The sequence below is a fragment of the Protomyctophum parallelum genome (genome assembly GCF_964188405.1).
Source record: "Protomyctophum parallelum genome assembly, chromosome: 18".
Taxonomy (NCBI): domain Eukaryota; kingdom Metazoa; phylum Chordata; class Actinopteri; order Myctophiformes; family Myctophidae; genus Protomyctophum; species Protomyctophum parallelum.
The window spans coordinates 38,579,183-38,595,761 of record NC_139716.1 but is presented as its reverse complement, the minus strand read 5'-3'; the positions used below and the strand labels follow the sequence as shown (position 1 = coordinate 38,595,761).

The window sequence follows — 16,579 nt, the reverse complement described above, 5'->3', positions numbered from 1 at the left end:
TTTTAGAATGCTTTTGTAGAATCGGCCTCATGGTCTTCATGGGTTAACAACAACAGTGCTTCTCTAAACACACCCTGGCCAAACACCTTGGGAATCACTGACATCTTTCTCTGTACAGTGATCCCCCAGGTGCATTTTGTCTCGTCTCAGGCCACCTTTACGTGAGAACGCTCGCCAGAGAAAACGGTGCGCTCTAAAAAAAATTATCGACCCTTTACACGAGAACGTGTACTTTATGGAAACGCTCTAATGTGCATGCCAAGTCGCTAGGTGGCGGTAACGGACCAGTGCAGTGACCCATGTACAAGAAGACCAACCGGGTAGCTCCCCCCTTCAGGCCACAACGGAGGGGGCGCGTGCGTCTCCGCCTGCTTTCTGACCGCATCGAATGACAGACGGGCTGACGCGCTGTGCTGATGGTTATACTTTTATACATGCATACAATTCATAAACGCTGCTGCCGCCTATCACAAGGCTTTTTATTTACATCAAGGTTTTACATTCACCATCGCTGATGAGCGGCGCTTGGTATGGCGAGGAGGGAGGTTATTGGCCAGGGAATACAACATCTTTTTTGGCTTGTATGGAGCAAAAAGCTCTTATCAAGACATAATTATGGAGTATGGAGTTGTTGCCCTCTAGTAAACTAGAGGGCAAGCTTTATTGTTTTCTTTGCTGAGGTTAATTAGCTTGTGCAGGTACCATAAGTAAGCACATATCGGTCGGCGGACAGACGCCAACCTCCTAATTCTCTGGAATGAGTAACAGCCCCCCTGTTCTAACCTGAGTGTCTGTTAACATCCTCTTTAGTGGCACCTTGACAGACTACAATCCCCCTAATCCTTAGCCTAACAACAGCATCACAGTGACAAGCACCCACAAAGCCTGACCCAGCAACAGAGGCCAACATTGGGTTTACCCAAAGCTTCACGTCTTAATGCCACACCAATGCTTTAAATAGTTTTAACCACTCGGCTCGCTTGATTTACCCCCCCCCCCCCCCTCCTCTCTCTCTCTCCTGCTTTTCTCATTCCGCCCTGGCAGGCCTCCCTTTCACCCTCTCCCTCCCTCCCTCCCTCCCTCGCTCGCTCTCCCACCTCCCCGAGCACCCCGTGCCCGCCGTCGCCGCCGCTTTGTGACTGATGTGTGAACGGAGTAACGGGAGAAGTGAGGGAGGAAGTAGAGGAGGCGAGAAGGTCGGACGGAAACAAGTCTGAGAGGAGAGCAGATAGTTGGAGACTATAGTGTTATAGAGCATGTCTGAAAAATGGAGGGAAAATTAGTAAGAGAAGAAAGTGCGGCAGACACACAGACGGCGCACACACGACGAGGCCAAGGATGAGGAAGGAGAGATATATAAAGAGAAAAAGAGTTTGAGTGAATCTGAAGCTTTGACCTGAAGCAACCTCAAGGTCTGCTTCGTCTCTTTTAAAAGGAGATGAATGGCCCACTCTTCTCAACCTGATGATATTGCAAGTTGGCCCTAAAGTAATTGGCAAAACACTTAACATTTTAATGATAATGAAATATTAAAAGAATTAATGTAAAAAAAAATAATAATAATAATAATCATGGTATATTATACTACGGAACACTTTAGAGATCGTCCATGCGTCCATCACCTTGAAAGTGACGTATTGTATAGCATGTTGTCTTAACAGTACAACAGATCAAAAGGGGAGTCTGTACAGTGATCACACAATATGCATATCGTCGCTGTCGGGTGGAAAACGGAATGATGTCCAAAACCGTTCCTTTTTATCATTACTATTAAAAAAAAACATTTTAAAGTTCTACGAGCTCACGCTATTATCACATGTTATTGCGAGGCGCATTTCGTGAGAGAGAGAGCGATAAGTTTCAACACTATCTCAGAGAGTGTGTGTGTGTGTGTGTGTGTGTGTGTGTGTGTGTGTGTGTGTGTGTGTGTGTGTGTGTGTGTGTGTGTGTGTGTGTGTGTGTGTGTGTGTGTGTGACTGTGTGACTGTGTGACTGTGTGTGTGTGTGTGTGTGTTGCGGTTTCCCCCTCCACCCAGGGCCGGTTGCCGTGGCAAGTGGGCACCGTGGCGACGGAGAATGTGTGTGTGTGTTTACATCGGAAGGAGTGATGTCACACACACACACACACCCGCACACACTCACACTCACACTCTCACACTCACGTCCATACATCCATTCTCCATACAATGCACAGCATGCATTACAATGCATAGTGCATATAAGGTCAGAAAGTATTTGTGGTGCAATTAGAAATAAACAAACGCACACGCACACACACACACACACAGTCACACACACAGTCACACACAAACAAACACACACGCATAGCTGTGACATTTGTAACGTTTGTCGGAAAACGTCTCTTTCCGATCTTTAGCAGAATCTAATCCAGAGGGATGAAGGCCTTTGTCTCCTTGTCAGGAGTGTGTGTGTGTGTGTGTGTGCGTGTGTGAGCGCACATACTCTTGAGTAGCCTATGTATCTATGAGTGTGTGTGTGGGTGTTGCATGTCGAGGGAATGTGATGAAAAACAGACTGTATACCTCTTCCGGGCATGTGTGTGCGTGTGTGTGTGTGTGTGTGCCTATGCGTGCACGTGTGTGTAAACTAACCGTCTCTTCTGTATCCACATAGCTGGCCTACTGTGTGGTGCAGTTCATGGAAAAAGATGCTACAGTGACTGAATATGTAAGTGTGTGCCTGGTTCTTTAGCATACAGCTTCCAATCTATAGTGTGACATGATGATGCCCATCTCTTGCCCACTGATGCTTATGTTCAGACAAACGCGTCTATTTCATAGCATTGCATCGCTAACGGCAGGTGGTTGTAACAGGTGGTTACAACATCAACGCTTCTCAAGACAAATACTGTTTTAAGACGCTCCCAGTGCGCACGCTGTGACTAGTTGCGGATCAATTTGCGCAGCACGGAAAACGGAAGAGTAACGTCCGAGACACCTAGGCAAAAGTCAGGGGATTGTGAACAGCAGCATGGTGCGAACACGACTCCCGCGAGCACCGCGTAAGGCACGCTGTGGACAACAGCATCAGGAGGCCCGTCTCAATTGTAATATATGACGATAGTTGGTCCTCATTAAAGTGTCGGCCTGTCATCCTCTCTGCGCTGTCCTCCTGGGCAGTGCCCTAATACACATAGGGAGCATATTTAGAAGATGAACCACGCACACTGCATCTGCAAGCACCTCAAAGGATGCTATGACTATTTTTAGGGCCTAGGCTTTGCCTTACCTTCTACTTGCAATTGCGGACACAGAGCAATTCTTAATAATTTCCTTGTTATTGCTGCTGCAATGATGAGGAATCAAAATCAGTTTTACACTTGTGTACTAGTCTTTCTATTATAATAGAATAGATACAAATCTTGAATCTCAAGTCCAAATGACAATACATTTAGAGAAAATGTTTAAACGATTAATGTTGAGAGGAATTGGATCTAAATGTTGAAATAACAAACATGGAGAATTATGGTTGAAGATTTATGGGTGGAAGTCATTATATCTTTGGTTGACATTTGATATGAGAATACAAATAAATGATTCTGTGTGTATGTATATATATATATATATATATATATATATATATATATATATATTTCTTTGTCATATATTGTATAAAAATAGGTGAAGAATATGACCTGGGATTTTTATCTAAATGGGTTAAAAGGGCATTCTTTCATGTCATCTTGATTGGAAGTGACCACCATGTTCAATGAGCTGTTGCATTGAGCCATATTTTATGGCAAAATGCGTCATACTATGAATCAGACAATATTAATAAAGGTCATAGACGTGATTTATATGAGTGCTTGTCTAAGACCGAAGGACATTATACATAGTTCCACTGTTTGGTATAGTGCTGTTTAATAGAGGTGGGGCAATGTGGTTAAAGACCACTTTTTTTAACCCATTTTGGGCGGAAACCCCTTTTGGTGTTTCAAGCATTATGTTATACTTTAGCTATTGAAAATAGATACATTTCGACGTCAGGCCTAAATGGGTTAAACCATATGCACATGCTTCCTGCTGGCTGGAAGGTTCAAACCCCACCTGAACTTTCTCTCCATTCATGATGTCTCCTCCGCGCAAACGAATTGGAACACACGTATCGCTTGCGTTCACACTGGGCGGCTGTAGTTTATTAGTGGGCAGTGAGAGGCTGTCTGCTAATCAGAAGGTCACCGGTTCACCTCCCTACCCGCCCATGTCTAGTCAAGACGTCACGTCAAGTCAAATGTATCTATATTAGCATTTCAAAAGACAGGCGTAGACTCTTACGTGTTAAGTGTCCCTCCCTGAGCAAGACACGTAACCCTTAACAGTTCCTTAACCTTAACCTTCCACTAACGATGACGAAGCTACAAAATGTGGCCAGCTGCCTTGTAAGATGGCTGTGTAAAATGCAGGGTCGGGTTAAATAACACAGGGCAAAAAAAATGAATTGTTCTTCCATTTATGAGTATTAACTGTGGGGTACAGTAGAGAAGTGGTGTGTGGAAATGGTGCAACAAAAGATATGATTGATTAACGTTTGTACCCTATCATTGGAGTACTGAAAGTAGTCGAGGCCAGGTCAACGCCGACTTATTCGTTTATTTGAAAATGCCTTGTCGCTTTGTCGCTGCTAGTGTGAAGACAGTAACACAGTAAAACAAAATGCATAGTATTTGTTTACTTTGGGTCGCTCATCAACATATATATATATATATATTTTTGTATTCATATTTTGTGTTCAACATAGGAGAAAGAAGGGACACCCGCACTCCACCACTTGCTAGGTTTAAGACCATTTATTTTTTAAAGAGAGCCGATATTTTGTGTTCAGACAGGCACTAACACAATAACCAACGACTTAAAAAAAACAATAAACTGCAACATCGCATACAATACAGTATTGAATGGGGCATGCAGTATGAGTTAGTGTGGTGAACTTCAGGCATATATAGCCTGGTACCCCATAAATGCTTGTCTGTCAAAACTCCTTATATACTGCTGCCGTTATACTGCTGCCGTTATACTGCTGCCGAAAGTCAACAAAATACTAAAAAGAGGAAAAAACGCTACAATGTTGCGGAGCCCACACGGGAGCAGCCATAGAGCACCGAAGTCCTGACGCAACTCGCTCATCCCGACCATTCCCCTGGTTCGCGGAAGTAATTTCTCTATGGAGAATAACATGGGGTGATCTTAATATCGTCTACTATAAGCGTTGTGGTCCAAAAATAAACAAGCTGTCTCGGCGTTATTGTCAGGGAGGTGTCTCTGTGTCGTTTGCAACAGTCAGTCACTCATATATGATACAGTCTGCTTCTAGCGAAAATCTAACTAATTCAGCAGCAGTAACATTAGCGTTTTCTCTCAGTCAGTTGATTCTTCATATCCATATGAGTGAAGCGGCCGGGGTGACATGTTTATTTTTCAAACACAGTTCATATATGAGGCGATCTAAAATCGCCTCAATGGGGATTTCAATGCAACTAAACAAATACATGAACCTGGGGACTGACGCCCTCTACTGAAAGTGACGTCAGACTTCGGTGCTCTATTGGTAGTACTCCCATATATTATACAGTATGATCTAATAAAAGACGAGGGTCCATCGTCCTTCATCCTATTGTCAATACTGAAACAATTTGGTTTGAGCTCTTTCCAGTTCATCATAGTGGTACGTTTAACCCATAAGAATCCCAATGCAATAATGCTTCATGTTTAACCCATTCTGAACGGGCACCCATTTTGGTGTCAGCATCATGTTATGCTTTAGCTATTTAAAAATAGCAGATCTACAAGCTCATATCGCGCCACCGAGTGGCGCGATACGAGCTTGTAGGTCTGCTATTTTTTTGAAAAATCGAAGAACGACTGACATTTTTAGAATCTGATCTCAGGTCAGAATGGGTTCATCAGACCAGTGTGTGTCCGGCGGAAACCTCGTATGAATCTGATCTCAGGTCAGAATGGGTTAAGCGCTGACTGAACATGTACATGTCTATGTGTATGTGGAGATATAATGGTGATCAGGTCCAGAGGTTAGAAAAGCGAAGAACAGGAATTAATTTGACGTACAGTATCAACCAAATACCCTGCTGAAGTAACGATAATTATATTCAAGTGTTGTCTCCTCTCTTCTCTTCAGATCATCCGAGGGCTGCTCAAGTACTGGCCCAAAACCTGCACACAGAAAGAGGTGAGCCAGCTCCCAGTGATTCTCACACATTTACATTTCAAAATCGATGTGTATTTGGGACCCCATCAGAAAAGATGAATATATCTTTCCCCCCCCCATACGAGATTTTGAGTAATTTCTTTCAAAACTATTCTACTATACTGTAGGTAACAGTTAACATCTAAAAATACATGCTTTAGTGTTTCTGAGCCCTTTAAGGGGCCTGGCCTGTCCTGTCGCTGCTCGGAACCCAAACAGATGATGAAACTCTAACCTCATTTAACACCTCGCTGTTTTGTCATCTGTTTGCTCTCATGGGACCCTGCTATTAAAACTGAGGGCATGCGTAAAGTGAGTGGAAGATCGAGTGGCAAAGTCAGTTTAACATCGTTTAACGTTGTTTAATGCAATCAGACAGGACTTTTCTGTTTGGATGTATGGGCTGTCAAGGCCAGGAAGTAGTTTTTTGCCACTCATTTTCTGAATTCTCCTCTCTTTTTATTTATTTACCATTTATATGGTTGATTGTGTGTGTGTGTGTGTGTGTGTGTGTGTGTGTGTGTGTGTGTGTGTGTGTGTGTGTGTGTGTGTGTGTGTGTGTGTGTGTGTGTGTGTGTGTGTGTGTGTGTGTGTGTGTGTGTGTGTGTGTGTGTGTGTGTGTGTGTGTGTGTGTGTGTGTGTGTGTGTGTGTGTGTGTGTGTGCAGGTGATGTTCCTGGGAGAGATCGAGGAGATCTTGGATGTGATCGAGCCGTCTCAGTTCATCCGTGTGCAGGAGCCGCTGTTCAGACAGATCGCTGCCTGCATTTCCAGCCCACACTTCCAGGTGAGACACAACCTCCATCAGTGTTTGTCTGTCTCTCTCCAACCAACCACACCCCCAGTTTTGACAACTATAGTCTATCTCTCTCCACCGCAGACCGTGTCTGGAATGCCTACCTACTTCAGACCAAAGATTTGTGACGCTTTGTGTCCTTATACGAACACAATTGGCCCGAATTTGGGGGAGGGAAACCGGGCAGGCAGGGACCCCTCATTGCACGTATTCCTACAGGCAGGGACAGCACTGGTCAGCAGGGAGTGTTGGGCAGGAGGAGTAGGATGAATGCTTTATAGCAGTGGTTCTCAACTCTTTTTATATTCTGGACCATCGTTTCCGCCGGGGGCGGAACCACCGGTAAACATTAGAAGTGGTGGTGGTGGTGGATTAAACGCATGCTTTTAGCCAACGTTTATATATTTACCATATGAAAGCCATGCTGCGCATCATTGACTTAAACAATGTAGGGCCTACGCACTTTGGAATATACGTTAAACATGGTGGAAGTGGATCCTCTAGTGACTAGAGGATCCACTTCCTGCAGACAGCATTAGGTGAGTAATTAATTAATTGTAAAAGATCACGCTGGCAAAAACCAGCAGCAGCTGCCCACAACATTAACAGGTAGGCAGGCATGCTACAGTACAGTACTGTCACTGCCTGCAAGGATGTACTTGGAACTGTTGGCCGCCATGCCATATGACATTTTAGTTCAGAAGTGGGTCCACCATGCACTGTAGTGCAGGGACTTTTACCTGCGAGCTCCGCGGGTATCTGGTGCTTGCACACTCAACTCTCAACTCAACTCAACTTTATTTATATAGCACATTTAAAACAACCATAGCTGCCACAAAGTGCTGTACAGTACATAGGTAAAAACAGTAAGTAACACATAGACTAAAAACACAGAATACAAAGACAACACACAAAACAAGAAAAGGAGGGGGGAGAAGCAAGTTCAGGAACAGAGGTCTCATGCTGTGTTAAAAGCCAAAGAATAAAAGTGCGTTTTCAGTGAGGTTTTAAAAATGGCCAGAGAGAGGGGGCCTGCCTAAGTTGCAGGGGAAGGTCGTTCCAGAGCTTGGGGGCAGCGATTGAAAAAGCTCTGTCCCCTCTAAGCTTCCGTTTCGCCCTCGGGACCTCTAGCAGCATCAGGTCAGCTGACCTGAGGGAGCGGGCGGGAGAGTAGGGGTGGAGGAGCTCAGAGAGGTATGGAGGGGCACATGCAGCAAGCATACAAAGAACGATGATTTGTATTAGCTTGTCTTGACACCTTAATCAAGTTGAGAGAGCAACTTATCTGCAGTTGCTGGGATATGTTTGTTTTAAAGTGATGTTATGTCGATGGGATAGCATATGGCATCGGGGGGGGGGGGGGGGGGGGGAGTCAGGTTGACCGATCGTGCGGTCAACCCCCGGCCCGATACCAAGTTGTTCCGCCAGTGATTTGAGCCACGGAACCACCATGACATTTAGCCTCTCAGACCCGAAACTAACGAATACTTTGTTATTGTTGGATACGATTTTTTTGTCACAATTCCATGCTGTATTGATGTTGGTACCATTAGGAGAGATAACAGGAAAACAATTCTTTCTTTCTTGTAAATTAAGTAATGCAGATGTTTAACAATAATTTAACTCTTCCATCATTTAACTGGGGACCACCTGGAACCCCCTCAAGGACAACCACTGGTTGAAAACCACTGCTTTATAGTATAAAGTTTCTACGTCCTCCCGGTGGGGGCTCCTCACCGGCAGGTGGGTCAGTAGGAAGCAACAGCAGTGACAACACCATGCCGTGTGCGTTGTTGTCACGACTGACATCACAATTAATTGGGGAGAAGACCCGTGCGTGTCTGTCTGTTCGTTCAAATCAGGAGAGTTTTCAAGGAAGCAATTACATTTGTGTTTCTATCGCCGTTTCTCTCATTCATGCGCACGCACGCACGCACACACACACACACACACACACACACACACACACACACACTGCTTTCTCCAACCTCCTCTGTCATGGTGGTGTTGCAGGTAGCAGAGCGGGCCTTGTATTTCTGGAATAACGAATACATCCTCAGCCTCATAGAGGAGAACTGTCAAGTCATCCTGCCTCTGGTCTTTGCCACCCTGTACAGAGTCTCCAAGGAGCACTGGAACCAGTAAGGAGCACGCACGCACGCGCACGCACGCACGCGTTTGGAGAAAACATGACAAATATGGAGACATTGTTGAGCAGTGTTGATTTTGACAGTACATTTTGATTTTTGTTAGTCATTTAGTCTCTTGAATAGTTTTCATTTAGTTTTAGTCACATATTAGTCACCTGGGAATTTCACACTTGCTGAAAATAGTCGAGATACAAGCTCACAACGTGTCGCGCTGAGACGCGTTGTAATCTTGCAGATCGGCTATTTTCAGCATGCAATCAAGTGTAAAATGAAAACTGGATCTCTTGTCCATTAAGTCCCTTCCTAACATCTTAGTCTAGTTTTTTTTTTTGACGAAATTGTCAATATATTTACTATTTATAGTAAGTCCAACCCACTCTGCGGAGGATAGTGACACATGCAAACATAGTCATTTCACTGTGCATTTTGAAAGTGTAGATTAACTACTAGCGTCCCTATTCTGGGTTAAATCATAATCGGCGAACACTCTGCAAAAATAGACCTTCTACACAAAGCAATGCAAATAAGCTTGTAGATTAGCTATATTCAGTGAAGAGATTGGTGTCGAGCGGAACAAAGGATTCATTCAGGGATGAGCAGCAAATTGTCATTAATGATCTCTTCTCTCTCTCCGCTCGTCTGTCTGTCCGTCCGTCCGTCTTTGTCCCGGTAGGACCATAGTGTCTCTGATCTACAACGTGCTGAAGACCTTTATGGAGATGAACAGCAAACTATTTGATGACCTCACTGCCTCCTACAAAGTGGAGAAACAGAAGTGAGTGTGACTCATGCCGTGTGTGTGTGTGTGTGTGTGTGTGTGTGTGTGTGTGTGTGTGTGTGTGTGTGTGTGTGTGTGTGTGTGTGTGTGTGTGTGTGTGTGTGTGTGTGTGTGTGTGTGTGTGTGTGTGTGTGTGTGTGTGTGTGTGTGTGTGTGTGTGTGTGTGTGTGTGTGTGTGTGTGTGTGTGTGAGCCGAGAATGTAAGTGTACTGTATATGTGAGAGCCTGATGACAGGAGGGAGAGAGCTCAGTCCGAAGTCTTATTTTAGTCATTTCTCAAATATGCAGTGCATTATATTTCATATTTTTCTCTGCCTTTATCCATTGTGGTTTGTCAGAATTTTCTTTCAGTCTCTCTCTCTCTCTCTCTCTCTCTCTGTATTTTTCTCTCCTTCCAACTCCTTCTTTCCAAGTACTTAATGAAACAAATGTTACCACACTGAATTCCCATCATTCAGCCTTCATCTTTAATCAAGCTTTTCTCCAACCATCTGTCTTTCCCTCTGTCGTTTTTCTCTGTTGTCTTCCATTTTGCCTCTTAGACAACATTAAAGACCTGGTTTTGAATGGGATGAAGTGTAAACCGAGGAGGGTATAATTCAGAGGAGACAGAGCACTGACTCATCACTTTACATTATGTTAAAGACAGTGGTGCCCACAACATGAGACAAAGCTGTCAGCCCAACAGTAATAATATAATTTAATAAAGACAGTGGTGCCCACAACATGAGACAAAGCTGTCAGCCCAACAGTAATAATATAATTTAATAAAGACAGTGGTGCCCACAACATGAGACAAAGCCGTCAGCCCAACAGTAATAATATAATTTAATAAAGACAGTGGTGCCCACAACATGAGACAAAGCTGTCAGCCCAACAGTAATAATATAATATAATAAAAAACTTTATTTATAAAGCGCTTTTCGAAACCTACGTATTTCCTGTAGGCGGACTCGACGTAGCTGCGGGGGTAAAACCCTCACCAGGCGCACCTCTTCCACTACAGTGAACGGCAGAGTGACTGATGTTAGTTTGCCTCAAACTTTACTCTTTTACCTGCTTTCTTACTAACACTAACATTATAAATATGCCCAGAACATCGAGATGAACCTGTGTAGTTTATGGCTGCTCCAACAGTAGTGGCAACATAAAAAATTAAAAAAACGGAATGTCAAAATATCCACCGTGGTGGCTGAGACCAGAGTCATTGAGTAATGGTTGAGACAAATCCTGAAAGATACATAATTTCAGTCTTACCCAATACCCAATCTTTCTGTTTTATGAACACAAGGCTGCTGTATTTTATATCTCATACTAAGCATTTAAAGTATGAGGTATAAAGTACAGCAGCCTTGTGTTAAATATTTGGTATTGGGTAAGACTGGTGTATCTTTCACTGCTTCGTCTCAACCATTACTCAATGGCTCTGGTCCCCGCCAACGCGGTGGATATTAGACATTCCGTTTTTATTTATTTTTTATGTTGCCACTACTGTTGGAGCAGCCATAAACGACACAGGTTCATCTCGATGTTCTGGGCATCTTTGTAATGTTAGTGTTAGTAAAAAAGCAGGTAAAAGAGTAAAGTTTGAGGCAAACTAACATCAGTCACTCTGCCGTTCACTGTAGTGGAAGAGATGCGCCTGGTGAGGGTTTTACCCCCGCAGCTACGTCGAGTCCACCTACAGGAAATACGTAGGCTGCGACCATGAGACCCGCTACGGAATCGGTCTATACATACATGGACATGAAAAAATGAGCATCATGATGAATCTAAGGAAAGGCTTTAGTGTACAAATATGTTTTCAAACGTGATTTGAAAGTTGACCGAGTTGAGTTAGCTAGCCTTAAAGCCAGTGGTAGGTCATTCCAGAGTCTGGGTGCCCGGGCAGCAAAAGCCCGGTTGCCCATAGTGACCAGGCCAGTCCAGGGAACTTCCAAGAGAGCCTGACCTGACCTGGCCTGTATGGTTTCAGCATATCTGCCAAGACTCACACTGAATTATGTTAATTTGAAGGATTATTATATACTTGTCGCACACCAAAACTAGTCGATTCACCAGCTCACAACGCATTATACATTGCCAGTTTGTAGATCAGTTATTTTTATTGTGCAACACAGCGCAACCAAGTATACAGTAAATCAGACTTTGAGATGGTGCATGCATCCAGGGCATATACGGCAGAACTTCCAAATGTACTTCTCCGGAAACTGTCTTTTTCGACCAATCCAAACAGTTCTGCTCAGCATCAACATAACTTCTTGAGCGTTTACTTCCGCCCTAGACCCTTCCAGCCGTTCTCACCAAGCGTATATAGAAATTATATGTATTTTCAGTGTTTCAAATATAGTCGACTGACTCAACTCACCGTTGAAATACACAATGGGCCGTTTCAAAGAGAGTGTCCGAGTGAAGCGACTCCCCTTAATGAGGCTCTGATGTACAACTCCACGGCTCCGGTCTCGCTCACTTCTTGACAGCCTGTCCTCTCGCTTTCTTTTTCTCCACCGCCACCTCTTAACTCCCCCCTCCGTCCCCCACCGTCGTCCTCCCAGGGAGATGAAGCGCGAGAGGGAGCGCAATGACCTGTGGCGAGGCCTGGAGGAGCACCGCGAGCGGCAGCTCCAGATGCTCGCCGAGGCTGCCCGGAACCAGCGGAACCTCCAGGAGCGGGGTGGTGGTGGTGGCGGCGGCGAGCGGGGGGGGGACCCCCCGACCCCCTCGTCCCCGCAGGCGGGGCACGGCGACCAGCCGGACACCGAGCCTGGCGTGGCGGCCTCCTCATCCGGAGATGGGGGGGGGGAGAGTGCCAGTTAGAGCCCGGCGCCCGTTGGAGCACAGAAGGAGCGAGGGGGATTATTAGACAAGTGGTGGGGGAGGGAGGGGGGGACGTAATGTCGTAGATGGTTAAGGGTACGTCTGGGCGGAACACAGTGATGATCAGGGTGAAAACAAACAAAAAGCCAGAATGAAACAAACCCCCTTTGAAATAATCCGTTGTACCTTGTGTCAGTGAAGGGTTGATTTATACGTACTTGGTTGTGTGCCCTGTGTCGCACTGCACCGCCAGTATGTAGCAGATCTTCACGCTCACCAAGCTGGTAGATCTGCTATATCTTGCCGTGCGACACGACACATCAACGCAGTATAAATTAGGCATGGTAGGCAGGTAACAACGGCCTCTGTGAAACTATGTACAGCCTTGCCGTCTTTACCCCTGACAGTCAGGAAGGGAACTGGGAGAAACTGGGTCTTTTTCTTTTTTTTCCCCCTTTTTCTTTCCTACATCCATCAGATCAAAACATTGGATATCATTCAAAAGTGCAGACGGCATTTCTTATTTATTTATTTATTTTCAAAAAGTCTGTTTTCTGGGGAACCTCAGATGTTGCTGAGGCTAGAAGGTAAACATCAGGTCTCTTATCGTGAGTTAGCATGCAACCCGTTGATGCCTGAGCATTTGCACTTTTGATTGCTATTCCTCTTTTGGTCGGAAACACTGATTTGCAAGCAGAAAAGACCCCCAACCAGTTTCACACAACGGTCCAAAAACGTATCGCTGCATTTACACATACCTTTACACACACACACACACACACACACACACACACACACGCACACACACACACACAGAGCATATCACTGTAGGTGTAGGGAAACAGGCAGGCACAGAATAAATACACACATTGTACATAGACATGGGTACATTTAGCTATATGTTGAGAGATACAGACAGACACAAATAGCTACTGGCACAAATGCTGGTCATTCCTTGTAACAATCTACAAACAACTAATTTAACGTACCAAAAATCATGCAACGCACACCATATGTGTACACCCTTTTAATTCTATTTAGTTCCAAAGCTAATCCGGACACATGCGCACACAGATGATCCGCACACTCCCCTCTTCCCGTTCATCCATGATGCAGTTCTAATGGAACCTCAGAACTCCTCCCCCTTCGCCGTGAGGTTCCATCCCAAGGATATGATCCGATATTGGCCCTAAAGGTTAACCAAACCCGTGACAAAGAAGACAATGCTAGTGATAACGTTCCTTCTTCTTACTTGTTACTCTACTACTACTACTACTACTACTACTACTCAACTCTTATAAGTACTACTGATGATGATGATTATGATGATGATGATGATGTTTTTTTATAGCCTATATATATAGATTATCACCCAGGCATTCCTCATTGCCTGGGGAATGCCATCCAACCTGATTACCAAAAGGCAGTGATGAATGGCTGGAAGATAGTTTGTTTATCACATACCCTGAGCCTTATTTTGTCCACAAAGGCAAGGATAAAATAACAGTTGATCAACACAGCATGGTGGCCATCTTTGACACCCTGACTTCCTTAACTGCAGCATCGAGTTCACTGAGTGACAGTGCAGCGCGTGATGACACCACATTAGCCTGCACCGACAAAGCTGCCGTCGTATAAGCCCTATAGGGCTGATATTAGTTATCATCAGTCTGTCCTTTTGCCACTTTCCACTCCCAGGACGAGTAAATTCTGGGTATGTGATATACAGTATATACATACGTATACATTTGTCTCTGGATATTTCTGTAGTGTCTATTGGGAAGAAGAGAAAAAAAACACTAAAGTGTAGCAGAAACCTCAGAGGGGAAGTCTGCCCCAGTGTCTCAATTTACACGTCATGGTGCTTGTATGAGGAGACTATAATGATCAAATCCAGGGTTAAATCCCCTTTAACAGACCTTGTAGGGAGGAATGGAACTGGATTTTTTGTCGCTCTTTTTTCGGATATTTGTGGTGCGGTTGGTGTAATGTAATGGGGTGTTGCAGTAGAACGAAAGGACATCTAACATACTACCTTGTTTTAGGCTGATGTTTTAGTGAACTTAGATGAATACTAGTATGTCGGTGTAAAAAAATGTTTTATTCTGTGTTTAGAACAAATCGCAGACATGCCCCATTCAACCCTGTGTAACATTTGGTTTGAAGTTTTGCAATCGAGAAACGAGCTGAAAACCTTTTCAGACCCAGAGATAGAGCGGCAAACCCTATACCTAACATGGATGCCACTGTTAACAAGAATGAATTGCACCACAAGTGTTTGGAAAGCCAAAAGACAAACACAGAAATCCAGTTTGATTTCCAAACCTTGGAGCATCTATATTCCTCTTGAGCTCAGCAGACTAATAGTGCTGCTACGCGGGAGCGACAATAACTTTGTTTTCAATGTGAACACAACAAACATCTGTTTATTCTTGTCTGACCATTACAATGGACGATTGGGATGTAGAAGGGGGGGGGGGGGGACTAAAAAAAAAAACTTATTTTAGCAATATTTTCATTATTTCAGGATATGTGTGTTCTCTCTTTGTTTGACTCCAGTTGAGCTCTATGTCCTTGATATTCACATTGTCTTAAAGGTACTATACGTGTAAATTCATTTGATGAAAATGATTATGTTTTTGTATTTAAGTTTTATTATTTTCTCCTTGTTTTTTGTATTATCTTGCTCATTTTGTGTAAACTGATACTGATGCTATTTATTTTCTATTTGATCAGGAATTGGTACTTTATTTGACGATAATGGTCAGGCTGTGTGAGCGGGTGCGGCATGCGTGTGCGTGTGCGTGTGTGTGTGTGTGTGTGTGTGTGTGTGTGTGTGTGTGTGTGTGTGTGTGTGCTTGCGTGTCCAGGATGAACAAGAGATTTGTATGGATAGTGACTAAGGAGGAGAGGACAATTCTTTCTCTCGTTGCTTATTATTTCTCTCTCTCCTTCTCTCCAAACAGGGTTTGAATCTGAATGTAACTTAACTTTTGATTGATTGTTGCATTTATGCTCAAGACACTGAGCTAAGCTTGTTGCTTGGTAGTTTAGTAACCAAATGTTCAGAACCCTTCAAACCAGCAGTTGTTTTATATTTTATATTATTTTAAATGTTCTCTTAAGAACATGGTCTAAAGTGAAGAGTTGCTGAGATCCCCTAAAACAACAGTAGTCTAACCCAAAATACATGTTTAGTGAATAGCATATCACATCAAACCATAAACTGAGTCTATAAAAAGTTTTCACAAAATGTGGCTGTGTCCTTTTCACAGTATTTTGGACCAATAGGGGTTCCTTCTCCAGATAAATTATTTGTTTGGTAACCGAGTACTGAGTTTGTCAACATGTTCCAAAATGTATAATCTAAATCCATCTGACTGGTAATCCAGGCAGACGAGAATTAAACATTCTAAAGTATTCGATTGGACTCCCAAACCGTTTTCATTCAGGATCATTTCAGAAGAAAAGGAGGGCTTAATTTGTGATTTATTTTTGCTAGTTTACACACCGGTGACACCGCACCTCTTGATTGTCATTGTCAGTCGACCTGGGAGAAGAAAATAAGAAAATAAAATACCCCCTCCTCAACACTTGCTATTCTACATAATTGGCCGTTCTGGAATTCTGTGACCTGGAGTCCCAGAATCCATTCTAGAATTCACTCCAGAACATTGCAGAAGGAGAATGAAGAGAGATAGAGAGAGAGATGGAGAGAGTGTGTTCATGCAGAGATGTTGAATCGACAACTTATTGTACACGGCTTTTATTCTGTGGTACTGGTCTTGTCCAGACCGGACCATTATATGGAGCATTT

At 43.9% G+C, this 16,579-nt stretch overlaps 1 protein-coding gene across 1 annotated transcript in view; it reads left to right on the top strand.

Moving 5' to 3' along the window:
• ppp2r5b (protein phosphatase 2, regulatory subunit B', beta) overlaps nt 1-12,762 on the top strand; it is a gene marked incomplete at both ends in the record, with an annotated part of 72,468 nt that extends 59,706 nt beyond the window's left edge. The window contains 6 exons of the mRNA XM_083789577.1: nt 2,635-2,688; nt 6,154-6,204; nt 6,889-7,008; nt 9,031-9,158; nt 9,841-9,942; nt 12,501-12,762. Coding sequence (XP_083645703.1) covers nt 2,635-2,688; nt 6,154-6,204; nt 6,889-7,008; nt 9,031-9,158; nt 9,841-9,942; nt 12,501-12,762 — 717 coding nt within the window. The remainder of the gene's footprint in view (nt 1-2,634; nt 2,689-6,153; nt 6,205-6,888; nt 7,009-9,030; nt 9,159-9,840; nt 9,943-12,500) is intronic.
• Nucleotides 12,763-16,579: the final 3,817 nt, after the last annotated feature.